We start from the raw sequence: 18522 nt of genomic DNA, 5'->3' as shown, positions 1-18522 counted from the left end.
AGTTTTCAACTTGTGGTCATGCTCTTGTGTTGTTGATACTCTGATTCTTGTTGCACGACACTGGTGCGTTTTACTGTATGCTTTTATGTTGTTTTGCTCTTCGTGCTCGAAGGCACCGCTGATACCCCAACTCTTAACCTGACCTACTTCCCTCATTTGTTCTAACCCTCTCCTACTGGCCCATTGTGTTTGTACCCTTGCTTTCGCCAACTCTGTACAGCGCTCTGATACCCGTATGGGTCTTGTTCGCGCTGTATAAAACTATTCAAATAAAATAAATAAATAAGAAACTGTGGGAGCTAACTTGTGGTGTATTTTTGCTGCCCATGTTTTAACAGCCACAGAAGGACTTTTCTGTTCTCTGCAGCATTCAACAGTAGTTGGAAATCTGGTTTTAGGTTGACGGCGCAATTTCAGTGCTGGCAGAATAAAGCAAGCATTGAAAATGCAATAGGTCTCGCCTTTGATTAAGTTAAAGCCATTTGCTTTGCTAATGGTATTGTATAGCAAAACAAATGGATTTAACTTAATGAAAGGCGAGACCTATTGCATTTTTAATGCTTGTTTAACTGTTCACCCGTTTATCTGTATCGCAGAAAGTAATTCGAAAAGACACGTTTCAATCACTTTCAGGCTTAAAAAAAAAAACACATGGCAAATTCAAAAGGTCCAACTAATTTACAAGTGAAGGAAAAGTTATTTAGCTTCAGTAACAATATTTCTGGTGGATACAAAATCTTCCTGCAGTGTCCTCACCTTATGAATTATCCTTCCCAGCTTCATATTGGTCTGGAAGAGCTTTTCCCAAGCAACAACTTTCCGGCACCACCAAGGGACACCATGCAACTTTAGCCATTGCTACACCTTCAGACATTACAGTAACAGAGTGTGTTGAGCACCAACCGCCATGCTGGTGTCAGTTTATGGTACATTTTCCATATGCCAATAAAGTGTGTACAGAGGCACCCAGAAGAGCAATGATGACAGATACAGCAAATACATGTTTGGGAAAGACACAGCAGTAACTTTCAGGTGAGTGTAGAGGCCAGTGAGGAATCTGAGGGAAGATTATGTATCCATCAGAAATATTATTAAGGAAGGTACATGTCCTTTTTTCTGACAGATACATCTTTCTGTATATTCATCTCATTATACGTACTTGGAAAGGAGTAGTGTTGGTTAACCATGCAGTCATGCAGTACAGCTCAAGCAAAGTACCCATCAATGTGTGCCTAATGTTTGCGACAATAGTGCTTGGCAAAGGTAAGCAAGGATTACCTGGTAGATGTTGTCAACCAAGACGCCTCTAAAGAGAGAGCTGTGGAAGTAGCTGGTTGAATGGGCACAAATGTCTTCTGGATGATCTTTCTTGGCCAGGCTGCTGTAGATCTTGTTACAGAGGGTAGCCCAAAGCCAAATAGTATGTTTGGTCAACATCTTGCCCATTTGAGCTTTGGCAAAACCCACACAGTGCTGGTTATCTAATCTGTCCTGTCACTTGCAATCAGTGCAGTAAGGCACTGTGTGGCTGACTTGTTTCCTGGCCGACAGGAAGCAAGAAGTGTGCATACCTCCCTTTTCTTCTTCAATCCGTTGGTTAGCAGTTAGAGTCCCCCAAAGTTCGGCGCTCAGCCAGACATTATTTAATGCTTATCTTACACCCTTGGTGGTGTTAGATGAGATTTTGGGGGCGAAGGTAATATCTCATGCCAACGACACCCAGCTGGTTTTCAACTTGATGGAAGAGCCATTAAAACTCTTCCATGTGTTTAAATGACGGTCCACCTACCAACTAAAATGGAATACCAGACAGAATGTAGGTTTAGTTGTTTGTCCCTCTTCTGCCAGACTTTTGGAAGACGTTCTGGACTTAGGGTGCTCCCCCCTGGGCATCATCAGAGTTCGATAAAGAATTGAGGAATTTAATTGGACATTGCCCTCACCTTCCAAACATAAATTCATTCATTGGCTGGCTCCAAATAACAGCCCGACCAGGATCTCGGCCCAAGGCAAAGATGCCTTTTGTCATAAATCAAATCAAAATTAAATGAACAGCTCCTGTTTTGGGTTGTTACGATCCTTGAAAAAAATCCTACCTCGCCTATCTGTTGAAGCCAAGAAGAACAAGTTATTTACCTTCTGTAACACATTATCTGGTAGAGACTCTACCTAGGTGCAGATTTCTTACCATTGAATTTCCCAGGCATCAGGCTGGATCTGGAAACCTTTGCTGAGCAATACCCCTTGCAGGCACCGTCGGGTGGCTCAATTCGGCTCAGCGTGACGTCAGTGGTGTCGGTAACGTTGGTTATGACGTTGTGGTACCTATATAGACACCGCCAAGGCACGCGGATGTCGGTAATTTTTGTTTTTTCCATGCCAGAAGCGCAGAGCCACAAAGTAACTGACGTAGTAGTGTGTAAAACTAGAGCCCTGAAAAGGGGAGCAACCTTAGCCCTACATTAGTCTGCAAAGCAGGGAGGCATGGGTGGGGCTGTAAGGAATCTGCAGCTAGATAGAGTCTCTACCAGATAATGCGTTATTGAAGGTAAGTAACTTGCTTATCTGATAGAGACTCCTAGCTGCAGAAGATCCTTCCGAAGGGACAGCCTGATTGGAGGATCGGTGCTCATCTTCAGAAGCTCTGTATACCAGACTCTCCTCGCCCAGTCCGGAACCACAAAGGATGACTTGGGCCCAGTCACTCCTGATCCTCTTAAGAACCCTGGGCAGGAGTGGTATGGGCGGGAAGGCGTACAGTAGGCCTGAGCTCCACTTGCAACGAAAGGCGTCCCCGAGCAATAGCAGACTTGGAAAATCAAGCGTGCAGCATTGCTGACACTGCACGTTCTCTTCGGAGGCAAACAAATCTAACCGAGGTTCTCCCCACTGCTGAAAGAGACCTTGCGCCACCTCCGACTGGAGACGCCAATCATAATCCGCTAGGCAACGACGGCTGGGTTTGTCTGCCCTGGCATTCAGAGAACCTGGCAGGTATTCAACCAACAGGGTTATGCCCTGCTGTTCCAGCCATGTCCAGAGACGCAGTGCCTCTCGACAAAGGGTCCATGACCCCACCCCGCACTGCTTGTTGCAGTACCATATGGCGGTGGTGTTGTCCGTGAACACCTGCACTAACTTCCCCTTTGACAGAGGGAAGAAATGCTTTCAATGCCAACCAAATCGCAGGGAGCTCCAACAAATTGATGTGTAGCCCCGATTCCACCTCAGACCAGTGTCCATGAACTCCACCTCTCCCAGATGGCCATCTTATCCCAGAAGTGACACATCTGTCACAACTGTGCGATCTGGTTGGGGAAAGGAGAAGGGTCTGCCACTAACCCAAACTGCAAATCTTTTGCATTTCCTGATTGATCTGAACCACGTCGGTGAGATTTCCCGATGATGTGCCCACTGGAACGTCATGCATACACCACCTGGCATGCCTTACCAACAGGATGCAGGAGGCCATGAGGCCCAACAGCCTCAGAGTCAGTCTCACCGAAATCCAGGAACGAGGCTGAAACATCGGAATCATAACCTGAATATCCTGGACTCACTGCTCGGTAGAATAGGCCCGAAACTGCACTGTGTCCAGAACAGCTCCCATGAAAAGAAGGGTCTGAAAAGTAGTCAGACTTCGGCATGTTTATAGAGAACCCCAGTGAATGCAGTAGGTCCGCCGTAGTCAGAAGGTGGGAGACAACAGCCTAGGGCGAGGACATCTTCAACAGCCAGTCGTCAAGTCGCCAGTATCTTGAGAAGTATCCAGTCCACTGGCCTCCCCAACTTCCCCATACCAGTCCAACTGCTCCGCTGAGTCATCCTGGTGTTCCAAAGGGTCCATAGACCCCTACCATTACTCTTCCAAGCCTAACACATCCTCAAAGTGTTCATGCAACAACATAGAACCCCTGGGATCAATCGGCGCCTGAATCGGCATCGAGCGACTTCCTTCCGACTCTGTGTCGTCGGGGATAAGGATGGGGCTGGTACCACTGGCGGCCCCGAAAGCAACGACTTTCTATCCGACGCAGAGGGAGGTAGTGGTGGCAGACCAGCGTCGATCTAGATCCACGATCGGATCTTTGAGGCCTCACCGGCGCCATTGCCTGAGCCGATGGCGTCGAATCTAATGAGGGCCCCTTCCAACACCTCACCAGATTGGTTGGCCTGCTCAAAAATGCAGCGCATGGCCTCATAGAATTCTTTGATTTGAGCGGGGGTCGCTCCGGCTCCAGGAAAGGGAGGGATGCGCAAAGTCAACCCGAACTCTGGCTCCGCAGAACGGTGTCTAGAGCGTCGGTGCTCCTTACCTCCTTCGTTGACAGACGACATTCGAGGTGAAGATGAAGTCTGTTTGGACTTCTTCTTCTTGCATCTCTTCCCCGAGTGTCCCGATGACCTCGAGTGGGATGAAGAGGACTTTGGGCTCCAGGAACGGTCCCGCAACCTCCTCTTCTTCGATTGGGACCGAACCTCCGCAGAGTCTCAGACAATGTCGATGTCGACTGCCGGGCCGCAAGGAGCTTCAAGCCCGCTCCCACAAGGACTTCGGAGCCATAGCCCAACAGTCCGAGCTAGACTTCGGATCCTGGTCGTGCTCGAGACACCAGAGGCAGACAAGATGAAGATCGATAACAGACAAAGTACTGGGACCAGCGCTGAATGGCTTGAACCCTGTCTTCCTCAAAGACATCCTTGCACACGATGGAAATCTTTTTTTTTAATTTTTTTTTTTTTTTATAATCGACAAAATGTCGATAAAAAGCCTGTCAAAAAGCATCAGAGGTGGAAGATCGTCCTATTCACAGTAGCCCCTGCGCTGGGCGTCGACCAGGTGCCCAGAAGGACATCCATTAAGGCCTCATTAAAAGGCAGCAATGTTCCGAGTTGGAGACACCAGGTTGCAGGACATCTCTCAAATTGTTAGTCTTGACTGCCACCATAGGAAGCTGCAGGTCTAAGACCTCCTCCCCCCCATGCACCACTATAGTGAATGACGACCCCTCCACTGTAGCCAGGTTAGGTGGAGAACGCATGACAGAATCTGGGGAGGTGTCCAGACCACTGGCATCACGCATTTCCTCATCCCAATCCATGTTTTGTGGTTGCGGGATTTCTAAGGGATCCTGCTCCCCCTCTCAATCCTCATCCATTCCTCACCCATCAGAATAGGGCAGGTTAATCAGCTTTAGGGACTGCTCCCTCAAAGCCTTCGGCGCAATGGCCTGGCAATCGGAGCACAACTTCGGGTCGTGGTCGCTCTTCAGACACCAGAGCCACACTAAGTGGGGGTCCTTGAACCTCCCGAGGTGTTCTTACTAGACATCCAAACACCAAAAGGAGTCAGCTCTCTCCGACGGATCTGTGCTGGCTGGCGCATAAAGAAAAGTACTGACATCAGCAGTGGCAGTTATGTTGACAACGTGGACGTCATGCAGTGACAAACACAATACCAACAACGTCACGCGGAGTCGACCGATGCCACTTACCGGCATGCAAGGGTAGTGAGAAGAAAAATCTTCCGGATCCAGCCAGACTCCCGGAAGTTCAAAGGTAAGGAATCTGAGGCTAGATGTCTCTATCAGATATCATCCATCAATCTTCACAATTATAAGAACGATTTAATGCTCGCCTGTACTTAATGCATAGGCTAATGTAAACAACATATGGACACAAAAATATAGTGCTACATTACCATATTTTCTTTCGAAATGTAATACCAGACAAGAACCTAATCACATTAAATGAGTATTGGAAGTGCTAATTTAAAGCATAGTCTCTCGCACAGATTTGGGCTGACTGGCCTCCAAGAGATTGAAGAGCCAAAGGGCCAATCTGTAACTATGATAAATAGTGGTAAATGGTTGTTTGTCAGCGCAACGTAAAATAAATGTGCTACTTTTGTCTGGCTATCTAGCTGTATTTATATACATATCTAAACAACAAAATAGCATAACACAAAGCAATAAAACAAAACAAACTCATAAGAGGGCACAAAACATCAAAGCAAATCAATCAAAACAGATTCCAATACAACAACCACAATACAACAAAGTGCAAAATGCAAATACCACCACACCAACAGATCAAGTAAACCTAAAAACACAATGCAAAAACACAGCAAAACAATGCAGAACACAAACAACACAATGGAACAATGCAAGACAGCATAGTAGAACACTTAAATAAGAGAAAAATAAAACAACAAATACACCAATACAATTACACCATAATGACAATACAGCATGCTTTCGCAACAGCACAACAATATTCCACAAACCAACAAAACAGGGCAAAGGCACAAATAAAGAAACAACATAAACAATTTTTGTTGTGCTTTTTCTGTAATATTGTATTGTGGTATTTGAGACCTGGGTTTGTGTTGTTTTGGTTCCATTGTGAAGTTTTGATGCATTGAGGTGGTACAATGTATTATATTGCTTTCTTGTATTGTGGTGTGTTACTGTAATATAGTACCGGAGAGATGCAGTACCTCAAATCCTGTCTGTCTGATTAAAGGTGCACAAACATTCTTGTCACACATTACCACCTCCGCAAATTGGTTTCCATAATATGCTGGTCAAATGTGTTTGCACCAACCTTTGCCTTACTAACCACCAAGAACATTTAGTAACACCACTCAAGAAATGTTATGCGATCCATCCCCATACTTCTGTAAAATATGAGAGGAAATGTACCCAGTACAAGAATGTACCTTAAACATGAGCCGAGCAGCATCCAGGAAGTGATTTGCTTTACGATAGAGTTCAATGGCATCAAGAGTTTTATTTTTTTCCAAAAGATGGGATGCATATTTAGCTAACAGCGATCCGATTTCTTTCATGTTATGATTTTTTGCCAACTCGACAGCTTTATTCCACTGGAAAAAAAATATCTTTTGTTAATATTGTCATCTTTTTGCTCATCTAAGAATCATTGTTTAACTGTTCAATTTATATTTTGCTCACAGTGCAAAGTTTTGAAGTTTTAGGCGCTCAATTAGTTGCTTGCAATAAAATCAGCATTCTATGAAGCCGGCAATAAACCGGGTTATGCTAATCTGGCTGAATCAATGGGCGGCCCTTGAGATCTGAAACAAAAGTATTTAGGCCTGATTTAGATTCTGGCAGACGGGTACACCATCACAAACTTGACGGATGGCTCGCCCGCCATATTACAGGGGCATTATATGCTATGGCACTTGTAATAGGGAGGATAAGATATCCAACACGTTTGTGAAGTAGTGTAGGAAGCTGGCTCTACATATACTATACCAAAGTAAGGCATAGTGCAGAGTCCAGGGGATCCCCAGAGGTATAGCAGAGGCTAAATTGGATAATCACTGACAGTTCTATGTGTGGTAGTGTGGTGGCGCAGTTAGGCTTCTCAGGAGGGTGTGTTAAGCATTTATTGTATTCACTCAATCAAGGCTGATGTCACACACTCAGACAGAATCTAGGCCAATTAGGTAAGTATAAAAAAAAAAGTATACTTATAGGTTATTTCTAGAACCAAGCAAGACTTGGTGCAGGTAAGTAATAAGTACTTTCAAATGCACGACTGTTCAAGAAAATGCAGTCGTTTTTGTAATTGTAACAGTTACAGGTTGATATCAGTTTTCAGAATACCTGGCATTACACAGTAAATACTCCTTGATTACTTTTGGATTACATTACAATAGTGCTTACTTTTCCCCATACATTGGCAGTTCTACATAGAACACTTTCTAGACCCAAACTCTCTTACTAGGAGTCCATCTGGGAGGAAAAATGGTTGTCAAACTTGGAGGCAAGTATTGGACTTACGAGGTTTCGGGTTAGGACCAAGTGTCCCCAAAGGTCCAAGTGGGCACTCTACTTACAGGTGCAGAGAGCAGGGGACCAACGTTAGCCAATGGGCTAAGGAGGGGCCTTTGGTTGAGGTCTGCTGGCAAGCTGGCCACTTTTGTGTGGGAGCAAAGTTCCCAAGGTTGCAGTCGGCACTGCAGGAGCCAACGATCAACACAAGAACTGCGCCGCCAGTGGTGCCGAGGCGGCTGGGTCAGAAGGCAAAGCAGGCGTCGAGATCCCTAGGCTTCTCAGTGGAGTCCGTCGGCTTCAGAAAGTTTCAGGCTCGGTTGGGAGGACTTCTTGGAGGCGACCCACGACTGGGGATCTGGGAGGATGCTTGGAGACCGTCGCTTGGGCCACCCAAGGCCGGGAAGGCGTTGAGGGCTGAGGTGTCTTAGGCGTCGGTTATTAGGCTGCGATTGGTCACTGTCGGCATCCATCGGACTTCCTAGGGCGCTTTGGTCAAGGGAGCAGTTGTCTTATCGCCTTCGGTCGAGATCGGGGGATCCTTCGAATAAGGGATGCAGGTTTAGTTTTGAAGCATGTGGGAGGTCAGGGGTCACCGGACCCCAACTTAGGATTGGAGTAAGGGGGCCACTCGGTCTCGGACTGTGGTGGCCAGGTTCAGAGTGGTGCAGAATCGCAGAGTCTGGACTCGGACGGTTAGTCTTTGGTTTGAGCAAACCTGCTGCTTACGGATGACAGAGTGTTAGTTGTGTGCAGGGCAGGTCCTACGGGCTCGGGGGGTCTACTGCTGCAGGACACGCCAGTTTCGTTGCTGTAGGCAGGTTGTGGTTGGGACAGGCTGGTAGGGCTGGGGCCAAGTCAGTTGATTTCCTCGCTTTCTTCCTGGGTCAGCATGGCTCTTCAGTCCTTCTTCTTTCTTCCTCGAATCTGAGGAGGCAAGGTTCAGGGTCACCCCTAAATACTGAATTTAGGGGCATCAAAGGGGTGTGTAGGTTGGGACCAAAAGGTTCCTTCCTAGGGGTGGATGCACCCCCTTTTATGCTACCCTCCCATGGGAGGGGTAATGAGACTCTTCCTAATTGGCTGAATCCCCTCATCTTCAAGATGGAGGGGACTGAGATGTGTGCTTCACCTCGCTTCCCTCACCTGAGGGGTGGGGTTGGCAATGGTGGGCACACCTTTCTTCCTAACTTGGATTTCCTGTTGATTCTCCCACCCAAGTGGGAGTCAGAACCGGTGGGAGCCAGTTGCTGGGGGCAGCAAAAGACAGGGACAGCATCCAAAGGCGACAGGCCTTTGAAGCTTCCCCTTTCGTGGGCACAGTCCATCCTGGGGGAGGAGGCATGACACCTCTGCCCACGACCCAGATAGTAGAGGTCCTCTACCCAGGAGTCCAGAAAGCTGTCCGGTGGTGGCAGGCTGGTGTTTACGAGTCAGGGAACACACCAGAGGCTAGTTGTTTTTCAAGGAGCAGCTCTAAGATGCCTTCTGACGGCATTGTATAATAAATCTCACACTGGCATCATTGTTGGTTTGTTATGCTGAGAAGTTTGCTACCAAACTTCGCAGAATTCAGTATAGCCATTATGGTGCTGTGGAGTTCGTGATAACAAACTCCCAGTCCATATACTCTTTATGGCTTTACTGCACTTACAATGTCTAAGAATGGACTTAGACACTGTGGGGTACAGTGCTCCTGCAACTGTACCCTCACCAGTAGTATAGTGCACCCAGCTAGAGGGGTGTCTTACCTATACCATAGGCAGTGGGTTGTAGGCATGGCACACAGGTATGTGTATAACCAATAACTTATAAGGGGTGTTCAATTCAAATCTCAAGAATAGTTTTCCTCAACTATATCGTGCTACACAGGGTCCGGGAGCTGCCAGTCTCCCTAATGTCATATGAATCATGTGTGTCAAGTAATAGTGTACCTGAATACCTGTGTGCACAGAATCTGTATCTCACCTTCAATTTTTCAAAAACTGCTACAAAACACAATTAACATAAATTTCTTCAAAACACAATTTTTCATTGATTCCAGTCACTCAATTTTCAATGTCCAAAACACATGCTAATTGCATTGGTTAAATCACATTTTTACAACACGAAGGTTTGGAGATATGTGAAACCATGGTGAAGCGTAGCACTCGACCAGCGAGAATTAGTGCGGGAGAAAGATCTAATTGTGTGAGTGTTTCTCATCATTTTCAGACAGATGGAGGACCATCGCAGGTCACAGATAACCCTACTCCTTAATTGGGTATGACATGGATCACATTTCAGTGTTCAATGACTCCATGAATACCATTCTGTCCACCAAAGATGATAAAGCCAGGTATCGAGCACAGAAACTCAAGCACAGGCTTAGACTCGATGCTTTAGGTGAGTAATGGTGCACGTCTCACCTTTTTCCTTCCTGCAGCATGTCTAGGGACTCACTGAGGGGTCTAAACCTTTTCTGTCTGTGCTGTGTGCAAGCTTCCACTAAAATAACTTCTCCGTGAGGCCATGCATCTGTCCCTCAAGTGGCAGAAAGAAGCCTTAACCTCATTCTCAGGAGCAGGTTCTGATAAACACCGTTTTGCTGGAAAAAACAGGAGTGATAAGGCAATGCATATAGGCAGGAGACGGCTTGCCATATAAGAGGCACACATTTGTGCACAGTAATAGTTAGAAATGGGGGTCTCTAGTTGGAAGGTTTGTACCCTGTCCAAGTAGGGACAGTTTTTTCTAGTCAGGTTAAGGGGTTTACACTTCTAAAATATCCCCTGCTCACCCCCCTGGTTTCTTGCCACGAGCAGTCAGACTTATCTCAGAGGTAATGTATAAAGCATTTCTTTTTTCAATAGCCAATATTTACCTGTGTAAAACAAGATCAAACAATAACAATCCAACATATAGTAATAAAGATATGAATTTTGTCAGAATAGACTTAAAATACAGTTCCTTGAAGTCAATAGCTCCATCCGGGGCTATCACGGCATCGTGAACAAACAATTCCAACAGTTCAGGCCGACCACGTGGTTGCAGGCAAGCTACGGTGTCGGGAATACCTGCAAACAGCACCTTGGAAATACAAAGTGTTGTTGAACCGTGTGATGAGTTCCGAAGAGGTGTCTGCATCGGCAGGTGTCAATCGCTGAGGTCGTTGCAGAAGTCGTCGGGCCCTTGTAGTCACAAGCATTGCAGATTGAACTCCATGAGTTTGAAGTCAGAAGCGTCAGCGGCGTCGGAGCTGCGGTGAAGTGAAGCGGTGTGGCATGCGGTGCCCTCAGGTCACGGTGCAAGCAGCGGCTCGGTGACGGCGTCCTGCGGTGTCAGTGATACCAGGGCTGCGGTGCGAAGTGGGAGGGTGTGAAGTGGGAGGGTGCTCGTCGCGGTTCTCGCAGGTCACGGGGCAGCAGCATCATCATCGACGCTGCGGAAGCGCTGTTGTTGAAGGACCCAAGGCTGCAGTGCGAGAGGGGGCAATGAGGTGTGCTGGGCCCACAGCAGCGTTGGTTTACTATCTGGAGTCGATGGAGCTGGCATCGATGGGCCAAAGCTGTGGCGTGAGGTGGTGCATTGAGTAACTTACGAGTGGTGCCGCTAGGCCACAGTGTAGGCAATGGCGTAGATGCCGGCGTGGAGTGGCGATGTGAAGCGAGATGGTGTGGAGTGCGTTGCCCTTAGGTCATGGTGTTAGCAGTGACTTAGTGGCGGCATCGGGTGGCGTTGTCAGGAGACTGTGACACCAGGTTTGCGGCACGAAGCGGGCCATGCTCTCTGCGGTGCTTTCAGGTCACAGAGCTGGCAGCGGCATTGATGACGGTTTTGTCATACTTTTTTTTCTGTTGCAGCACAAAATACACAGTTCCCAGTGCTAGTAGCAGATGATCTTGAAGTCTTTGCTAGTCCTGAGACTTCTTAAACGGGGTAAAGCTCTACTTCAAGCCCAGGAAATAAGATGAAGAAAGTTCAGTCCAGTCCTTTCACTGCCCAAGACAGAAGCAGCAACTGCAGGCAAACTCAACAAAGTGACCCATTGCAAAGGGGCAGTACTCCTCCGGGAGCTCTTCCAGCTCTTCTTCTTGGCAGGTTCCTTAGTCCAAAAGAGTTCTGAAGATCTGGGGTTTTAGGTCTAATACTTATATTCCTTTTTCCCTTTGAAGTCTTGGGTCAGAAAGTCTCTCTGACTCAGCAACTGCAGGCCAACTCAACAAAGTAACACACAGCAAAGGGGCAGTACTCCTCCTGGGAGCACTTTCAGCTCTTCTTATTGGAAGGCTCCTTAGTCCAAAAGAGTTCTAAAGATCTGGGGTTTTAGGTCTAATACTTATATTCCTTTTTCCCTTTGAAGTCTTGGTTCAGAAAGTCTCTCTGGCTCAGCAAAACCAGTTTTGCCCTCCTTGGTCCAGCCACACTACATGGAGTGGAAACACCATTGTGCAGAGAAACTACAGCCTGTTCATGTGTCAGTGACAACTCCTCCCATCACTCTAGCCCAGGATGGCTCATCAGCATATGCAGGACACACCTCATCTCCATTTGCGTGAGTGTCTGGAGTGTATGCACAAACAGCCCTTGTCAGTCTAAAACCAGACGGTTTTAGACTGACAGGCAGGCAAGCAGGCAGAGGCACACAGGATGGTTAAGCAAGAAAATGCCTACTTTCTAAAAGCGGCATTTTCAAACCCACAATTTAAAAACCACCTTTACTAAAAGATGTGTTATTAAATTCTGAGCTCAGGGAACCTAAACTCCATTTCTCAATCTTGTCCCAATTGAAAGTTACACTTGTAAAATGTTACAAGGCAGCTCCAATGATCACCTACGGGAAAGACAGTCTTTCAATAGTGAAAAACAAAATGGACAGTATTTCACTATTAGGACATGTAAAACACACCAGCACATAACCTACCTTTCACATACACTGCACCCTGCCCATGGGGGAACCTTGGGCCTACCTTAGGGGGTGACTTACATGTAAGAAACGGGAATGTTAGGGCCTGGCAGGCGGGTGCACTAGCCAGGTCGATATGGCAGTTTAAAACTGCATGCGTAGACACCTCAGTGGCAGGTCTGAGATACATTTGAAAGGCTACTTGTGTGGGTGGCACAACCAGTGCTGCAGGCCCACTAGCAGATTTACAGGCCCTTCGCACACCTGCGCATATTACTAGGGACTTAGTAGTAAATCAAATAAGTCAATCATGGAAACACCAACCCATAATACAATTTGCATGGAAAGCATATGCACTTTACAACTGATTAGCATTGGTAAAGTGCCCAGAGTCCTAAAACCAACAAAAAATGGGGCAAAAACAGGAGGCCAAAAAGCAAAATGTCTGGGAGTAAACCTGCCAAAAGTGCCAGGTCTAACAGTAATGGTACTCAAAGCTCTGTATTTGCCAGCTGCAGAAACACTTTTAATTTTGGTCACGTGTGAGGAATGGGAGACTCGACCTAATAGTAATACTAAATAGCTACATATACATATGAATAAGCTTGTTGGACTATTAGATGTATTAACATATCTTCAACTCTTCAGAACAGGAAAGAGAACTGAAAGGGGCTCGGCGTGCTATTTAAGTACTGATGTGATCACTAATGGAACCATTATGACAGCCTGTTTCATAGATGCCTCCACCAATTTCAGCATGTGGCTAAGAAGTTTCAAAGATAAAGTAAGCTTTGTTTTTAAATGGTTACCACCAGTGCCTATGTTTTAAAATAAGGTCTGCTGCTGTGCAGCTGGGGTAAAAGGCTGGGCTGTTTGAAACAGCATGGTATCTGAACACAGGTAGCCTGGCGCAGATGAGAGTCCTCGAATAAAACTGATTATGGACTGTGAAGCAAATTGTCAAACTGCAGCTGTACATCAGTGCGAAGAAGCTCAGCAAGATTCTGCCTGTAGTGACCAGGAACAGGGACTAAGGTCTGCTAGTCTCCCTTCTGGGTGAAGGAACATCACCTAGGAGAATCAAGATCACTCGCCCTGGAGCATGGAGCACCATCTGCCTGCCTGTTGAGACCAGAGAACCATGCTAGGAGGACCATAGGCATCCCCACCTGCCAGTCAGTATCTATTATTAATTTGTGCGTAGTATTCAGTTTGTAATACAGTACTGTTCCTTTTTAAAGAAAAAACACACTGACTTGTCAGTGATTTTTTACATGTTGTTTGTTACATTGCTGAGTGCCCTTTGTAGCTCCCATCATTGGACTACTCTGCCTCACCACTCTAAAACAAAGGACACACAGATGATGGACGGAATGCAGAGTAAATCAAACATTCACCCCCAGTCAATAGATCTGGGTTAAATCCATTGTTCAGTTGCTCACCATGCCACCCCAATTTAGACCTATTCATATGGAAATCAGTCTTGACCCTGGGAACTGACTGACTGGGGGTGAATGTTAGATTAATTCAGCATTCCGTCCATCATCTGTTCTTTTTGCATTTGTCGCCCTAAGTGGGAAGGGTATGCCCAGACATGGGTCCCGTGCTCGCTATGCGACCAGATTCAAGCTAGCCTGGCTTATAAGGGGTGTTACCCCAAAACCGTTCCCAGGATGCTTGTTTCTGGTCTAGGGAGGACCTGGTCTGACAGTTCGGGCTGGACTGTTCCCACTGGGAACAGGGTCAAGACTGATTCGCATATGGCTGAGTCTAAACTGGAATGGCACGGCGTACAAAGAAACGATGGATTTAACCCAGATCTGTGACTGGGGGTGAATGTTAAATTAATTCAGCATTACGTCCATCATCTGTCATTTTTGCATTTGTTGCCCGAAGTGGGAAGGTTATGCCCAGACGTGGGTCCCGTGCTCGCTACACCACCACATTCCAGCTAGTCCTGCTGATGAGGGGTGTTACCCCGAAATCGTTCCAAGGATGCTTGTTTCTGGTCGAGGAAGGATCTGGCCTGCCAGTTCAGGCTGGGCTGTTCCTACTGGGAACAGAGTCAAGATTGATTTCCATATGGCTGGATCTGAACTGGAATGGCGTGGCGTGCAAAAAAACAATGGATTTAACTCAGATCTGTGACAAGGCGTGAATGTTAGATTAATTCAGCATTCCGTCCATCATCTGTTCTTTTCACTACTATAAGGGTCGAGTGCTTTAAAGAGAACCTGATTTCTAGTTTGGGGTGTGCAGTATGGTGGCTCCAGGTCACTATAAGCAAAAGACCCCAGTTGTTACAATTTGGGCCTAGTACCTTCTGACTGACCTTGGACTCTTCGATTCAGATTCCTCACATATATCTTATGTCTTGTTTAATAACTGAAAGAGCTGTGGCATAATCCAAAACTGTATGATGTGGAAACACGTATTAGCCTAATAAAGAATACACTTGATAACTTGAATGCAAAAGACCATTACTGGCCCAAAGCTAAGAAATATGTTGACTCTCAGAAGAGTACAATTTTCTATTACTCTGATTTTAAATTTACCCATGGGAAACAGAGGTAAAAGCAACAGTAGGTCTACCCTTCTGCAACTCTAGAGAATAAGTATTGGTGTGTGGCTCGCTGGAGGTGGTCAATAGAGTATTGACTGGTGCCAAGTTAACATGTAGATGGAGATGCATTAGCTAATGCAGGCAGCAACACCACTACAACGGGCAGTAGAGGGTTGTTGATCAGATAATTAGATCTACTGCTCCTTATGCACTTGACCTCTTTTCTTGCTTTCATCCCTATATGAGGATAGCTGTATCTCATTGACATTGAGAAAACATCCCAGAAAAATATGAACATTGTTGTTTTCGTGTGCACCTGGCAGGGGTATACAAGGACATCAACCTATTGGCTTCCCTCCCTTTTACACACAATCATGTTAATTTTGTTCTAGTTGGGTGGGATTGGGTAGGAGAACAATCATCTGAATTTCACAAAGTATACACTATTTGTAAAGGAACTGCAGATATGCAGATTATAAAGCTTCAGCTCGTAACTTTGAAGTACCTTTCAATTTATTTTGGTACAGTTTAGGGAGGCAACACCCTAACATCTATAAATGTAGGTCTCTCTCTCTCCTCTTACTGAATGTTACACCATCAAACCGTGCTACATACACATTCTCCAACTCCCTCAAGGATCAAGTTACAAGAATGTTTACAAGCCCAAGAAAGGTTTTTGATAACTTGGTGCTTTACTGAGCATAGCAGATAGGTTAAAAGGTCCAACAATGTAGCCTACAAGGGCTGCCATGCTATTTTATGGTTGAAATGAGGACCCATGTTCAATTATTTATTCATTAAGGAGTTTTTTACTGCACAGTACTTCCCCTTGACCACTTCAGAGTGCTGGGAGAGACACACAAGGAGTAATAACGTGGATTGACTTAAACATCAAAGCCTTCAGACATTTTTTAGCACTATACTTCATAAAGTGTAAAAGGTGTAGATAAATCTTGACGATAATGCAGTAAGGATACATGTTGCTAAACCCATGGCAAATGGTAAAGGGCTGTGAGTGAGAAATTGTTTCTTGAATAAGCAAAAGCTTGATCAAGCTACAATGTTTACATTTCTTGGGTTGATACACTATGGTGTGAGTGGAGCATTCCGACTGTAATAATCAAAACAAAAGTGCTGGCCAGTAGCCAATCTTGATCCAAATTAAACTGAAAAATAACCGTCGCCGAACCAAATTACTAAGCCAAATATTTCATGCAATTATTGCCCAAACTCTGTTGTTTGGTACCCCTCCACCACTTTGGGAAGTAGCTAAGCATCACATTATATTGCTTGTTTCCACAAATCAAAACCAATTAAGAACATTAAAGCTGAATTGGGCTTAAGAGCTGTGGTGTTTAGAGCACCGCAAAGGAAGTGAGTTTTAAAATGATAGCACTTGATGGATTACAGGTAGCTTAGTGTACAAGCAATAGTCCTATGATTCTATAGAGAATATGGAATTTACACTGAATACTTGTTCATGGATGTTTTCTGTGTCGACTGCAAGAAAGCATAAGATTGGCACAACCTGCGTCAAAGGTTGTGCAAGACAGATTTCCCCAGGTGAGTTTTAAACTCAACTGACTTAACAAATATAACCTCAAACTGGAATCATCCACAATTAACAGAATTCAACCTATCGGAAATTTTCAATGGAACATTGGGTATGCAGAAGTCTAAGAATTTCTTCTCTAGTGGTTTAAAGGCTTATCATATAGACTCACAACAGAAGAGAGGGTTAGTATGCTCTTTAATCAATGCTTATGCACTCTCAATTAAAAGTATTCAGGAGTTTAATCAAGGTTTTCTTTGACTGCCAGTCTTTACAAGTATGGGCACAATATCAAATGTTTTAAAGACCTCTATTTTTTAAAATGCAATATTAGATCTTCCAAGGCAGCCGTCATTTTACGTAGTCTCCTTTAAATGAATTAGTCTGGTATGGTATTATAATTTTTTTTTTTAAGTTAAGTGTATTAGCTTAAATAGTTAATTTAAAAGGTGTGGTGAATTATTGTCTATTGCTTTGTAGATATAAGTAAAAGTCTAAAACCAATTAAAAAGGTCGTATATTTATTAACTTATTTTAATAATTTTTTTTTTATTGAAAGCATTAAAAATAAAGCACCGGTAGGTGATGATTTAGGTGGTGCCAAGGAAGCCAATTTGCCCACAGAACAATGTCCCTGCAATAAAGACCTGTTGTAAAATGCGGCTAGAGAGTAGTGAAAATAAGGATACATATAAATGTCTTAAAACACCAGGGCCGTAGCCACGGGGTGGCCTGAAGGGGCCGGGCACCCCTAAAAAAAGCCTGGCCCCCCTAAATGCAACTGCCAGCATTTCAGAGATTGCTTTCAAAACGAAAGCTTGCTCTGCAGTGCTTATGGAACTGGTGAGGTCTTCCCACAGGCAGCAGTTCTATTTTTTTTTTAAATCAAGAAACAGGCCTCACTCTTTGCACAAATGACTTTTGCTTTTGCTGAGGATTTAGGAGAGAGAAAGAAACTACCTGCAGGGAAAGTCACTGCTAATGCCAGGGTCAGAGGCTTTGGGACAGGGAAAGCAGCAACATCATAATGATTTTTCACAGGGTGGTAGGAGGAAGCAGATTTCTCCGGGGCCCTATCCACCATGAGTCTAACAGGAACAACATGCCTGAATCATTCCCCGTCGTCGAGATGGGAGTCCCACAGTAAAATATTCAAGCAGTGCCTTACATCCTTAATAGGCTATAATGGCCCAAGGCCATCTAATCAGTAGCCTACAGTTCCTCTATATATACTACACCAAAGGGGGGTATAGTGTGTATAGAGTCTAGGTGACCCCAGAGGTAGGCAGAGGTTAAAGGTAGATAGAACCTTACTCTCTATTTGTGGTTGAGTGGTAGAGCAGCAAATTAATTCACCCACTAAAGAACTGAACAATAGGCCAATTGTTTTTGTATAAAAAATATACTGTTTATTTTTAGAACCAAGCACGCCTGGCATAGGTAAGCATTAAATACTTTACAGTAATAAGTTGCTGAATGTAGAACAGTTTGTAAATGCAATAGGAATTGTACTTTGTTTGATTTACAGGGGATGCAGTAAGTTGCAATACTTACCAAATACAGTACATTGAAATAAATAGGCTTTTTCAGTAAATTACCGTTTACGTTACTTTTCTAACTCAGTGCTGGATACCTCGATTCAGCAATCGGCCACTTCCTGCAAACAGGTAAGTAAATGCGTTGTGGTTATTCGTGCAATTTTTATTTTAAAATTGTCAAT

At 45.0% G+C, this 18522-nt stretch overlaps 1 protein-coding gene across 1 annotated transcript in view; it reads right to left on the bottom strand.

The window, feature by feature from the left end:
- WDR35 (WD repeat domain 35) overlaps positions 1 to 18522 on the bottom strand; it is a 515604-nt gene that overhangs the window by 96374 nt on the left and 400708 nt on the right. Inside the window, exon 24 of the mRNA XM_085610631.1 lies at positions 6722 to 6886. Coding sequence (XP_085466757.1) covers positions 6722 to 6886 — 165 coding nt within the window. The remainder of the gene's footprint in view (positions 1 to 6721; positions 6887 to 18522) is intronic.

The sequence above is a fragment of the Triturus cristatus genome, chromosome 6 (genome assembly GCF_964204655.1).
Source record: "Triturus cristatus chromosome 6, aTriCri1.1, whole genome shotgun sequence".
Classification (NCBI taxonomy): Eukaryota; Metazoa; Chordata; class Amphibia; order Caudata; family Salamandridae; genus Triturus; species Triturus cristatus.
This window is presented reverse-complemented; position numbering and strand designations above follow the sequence as displayed.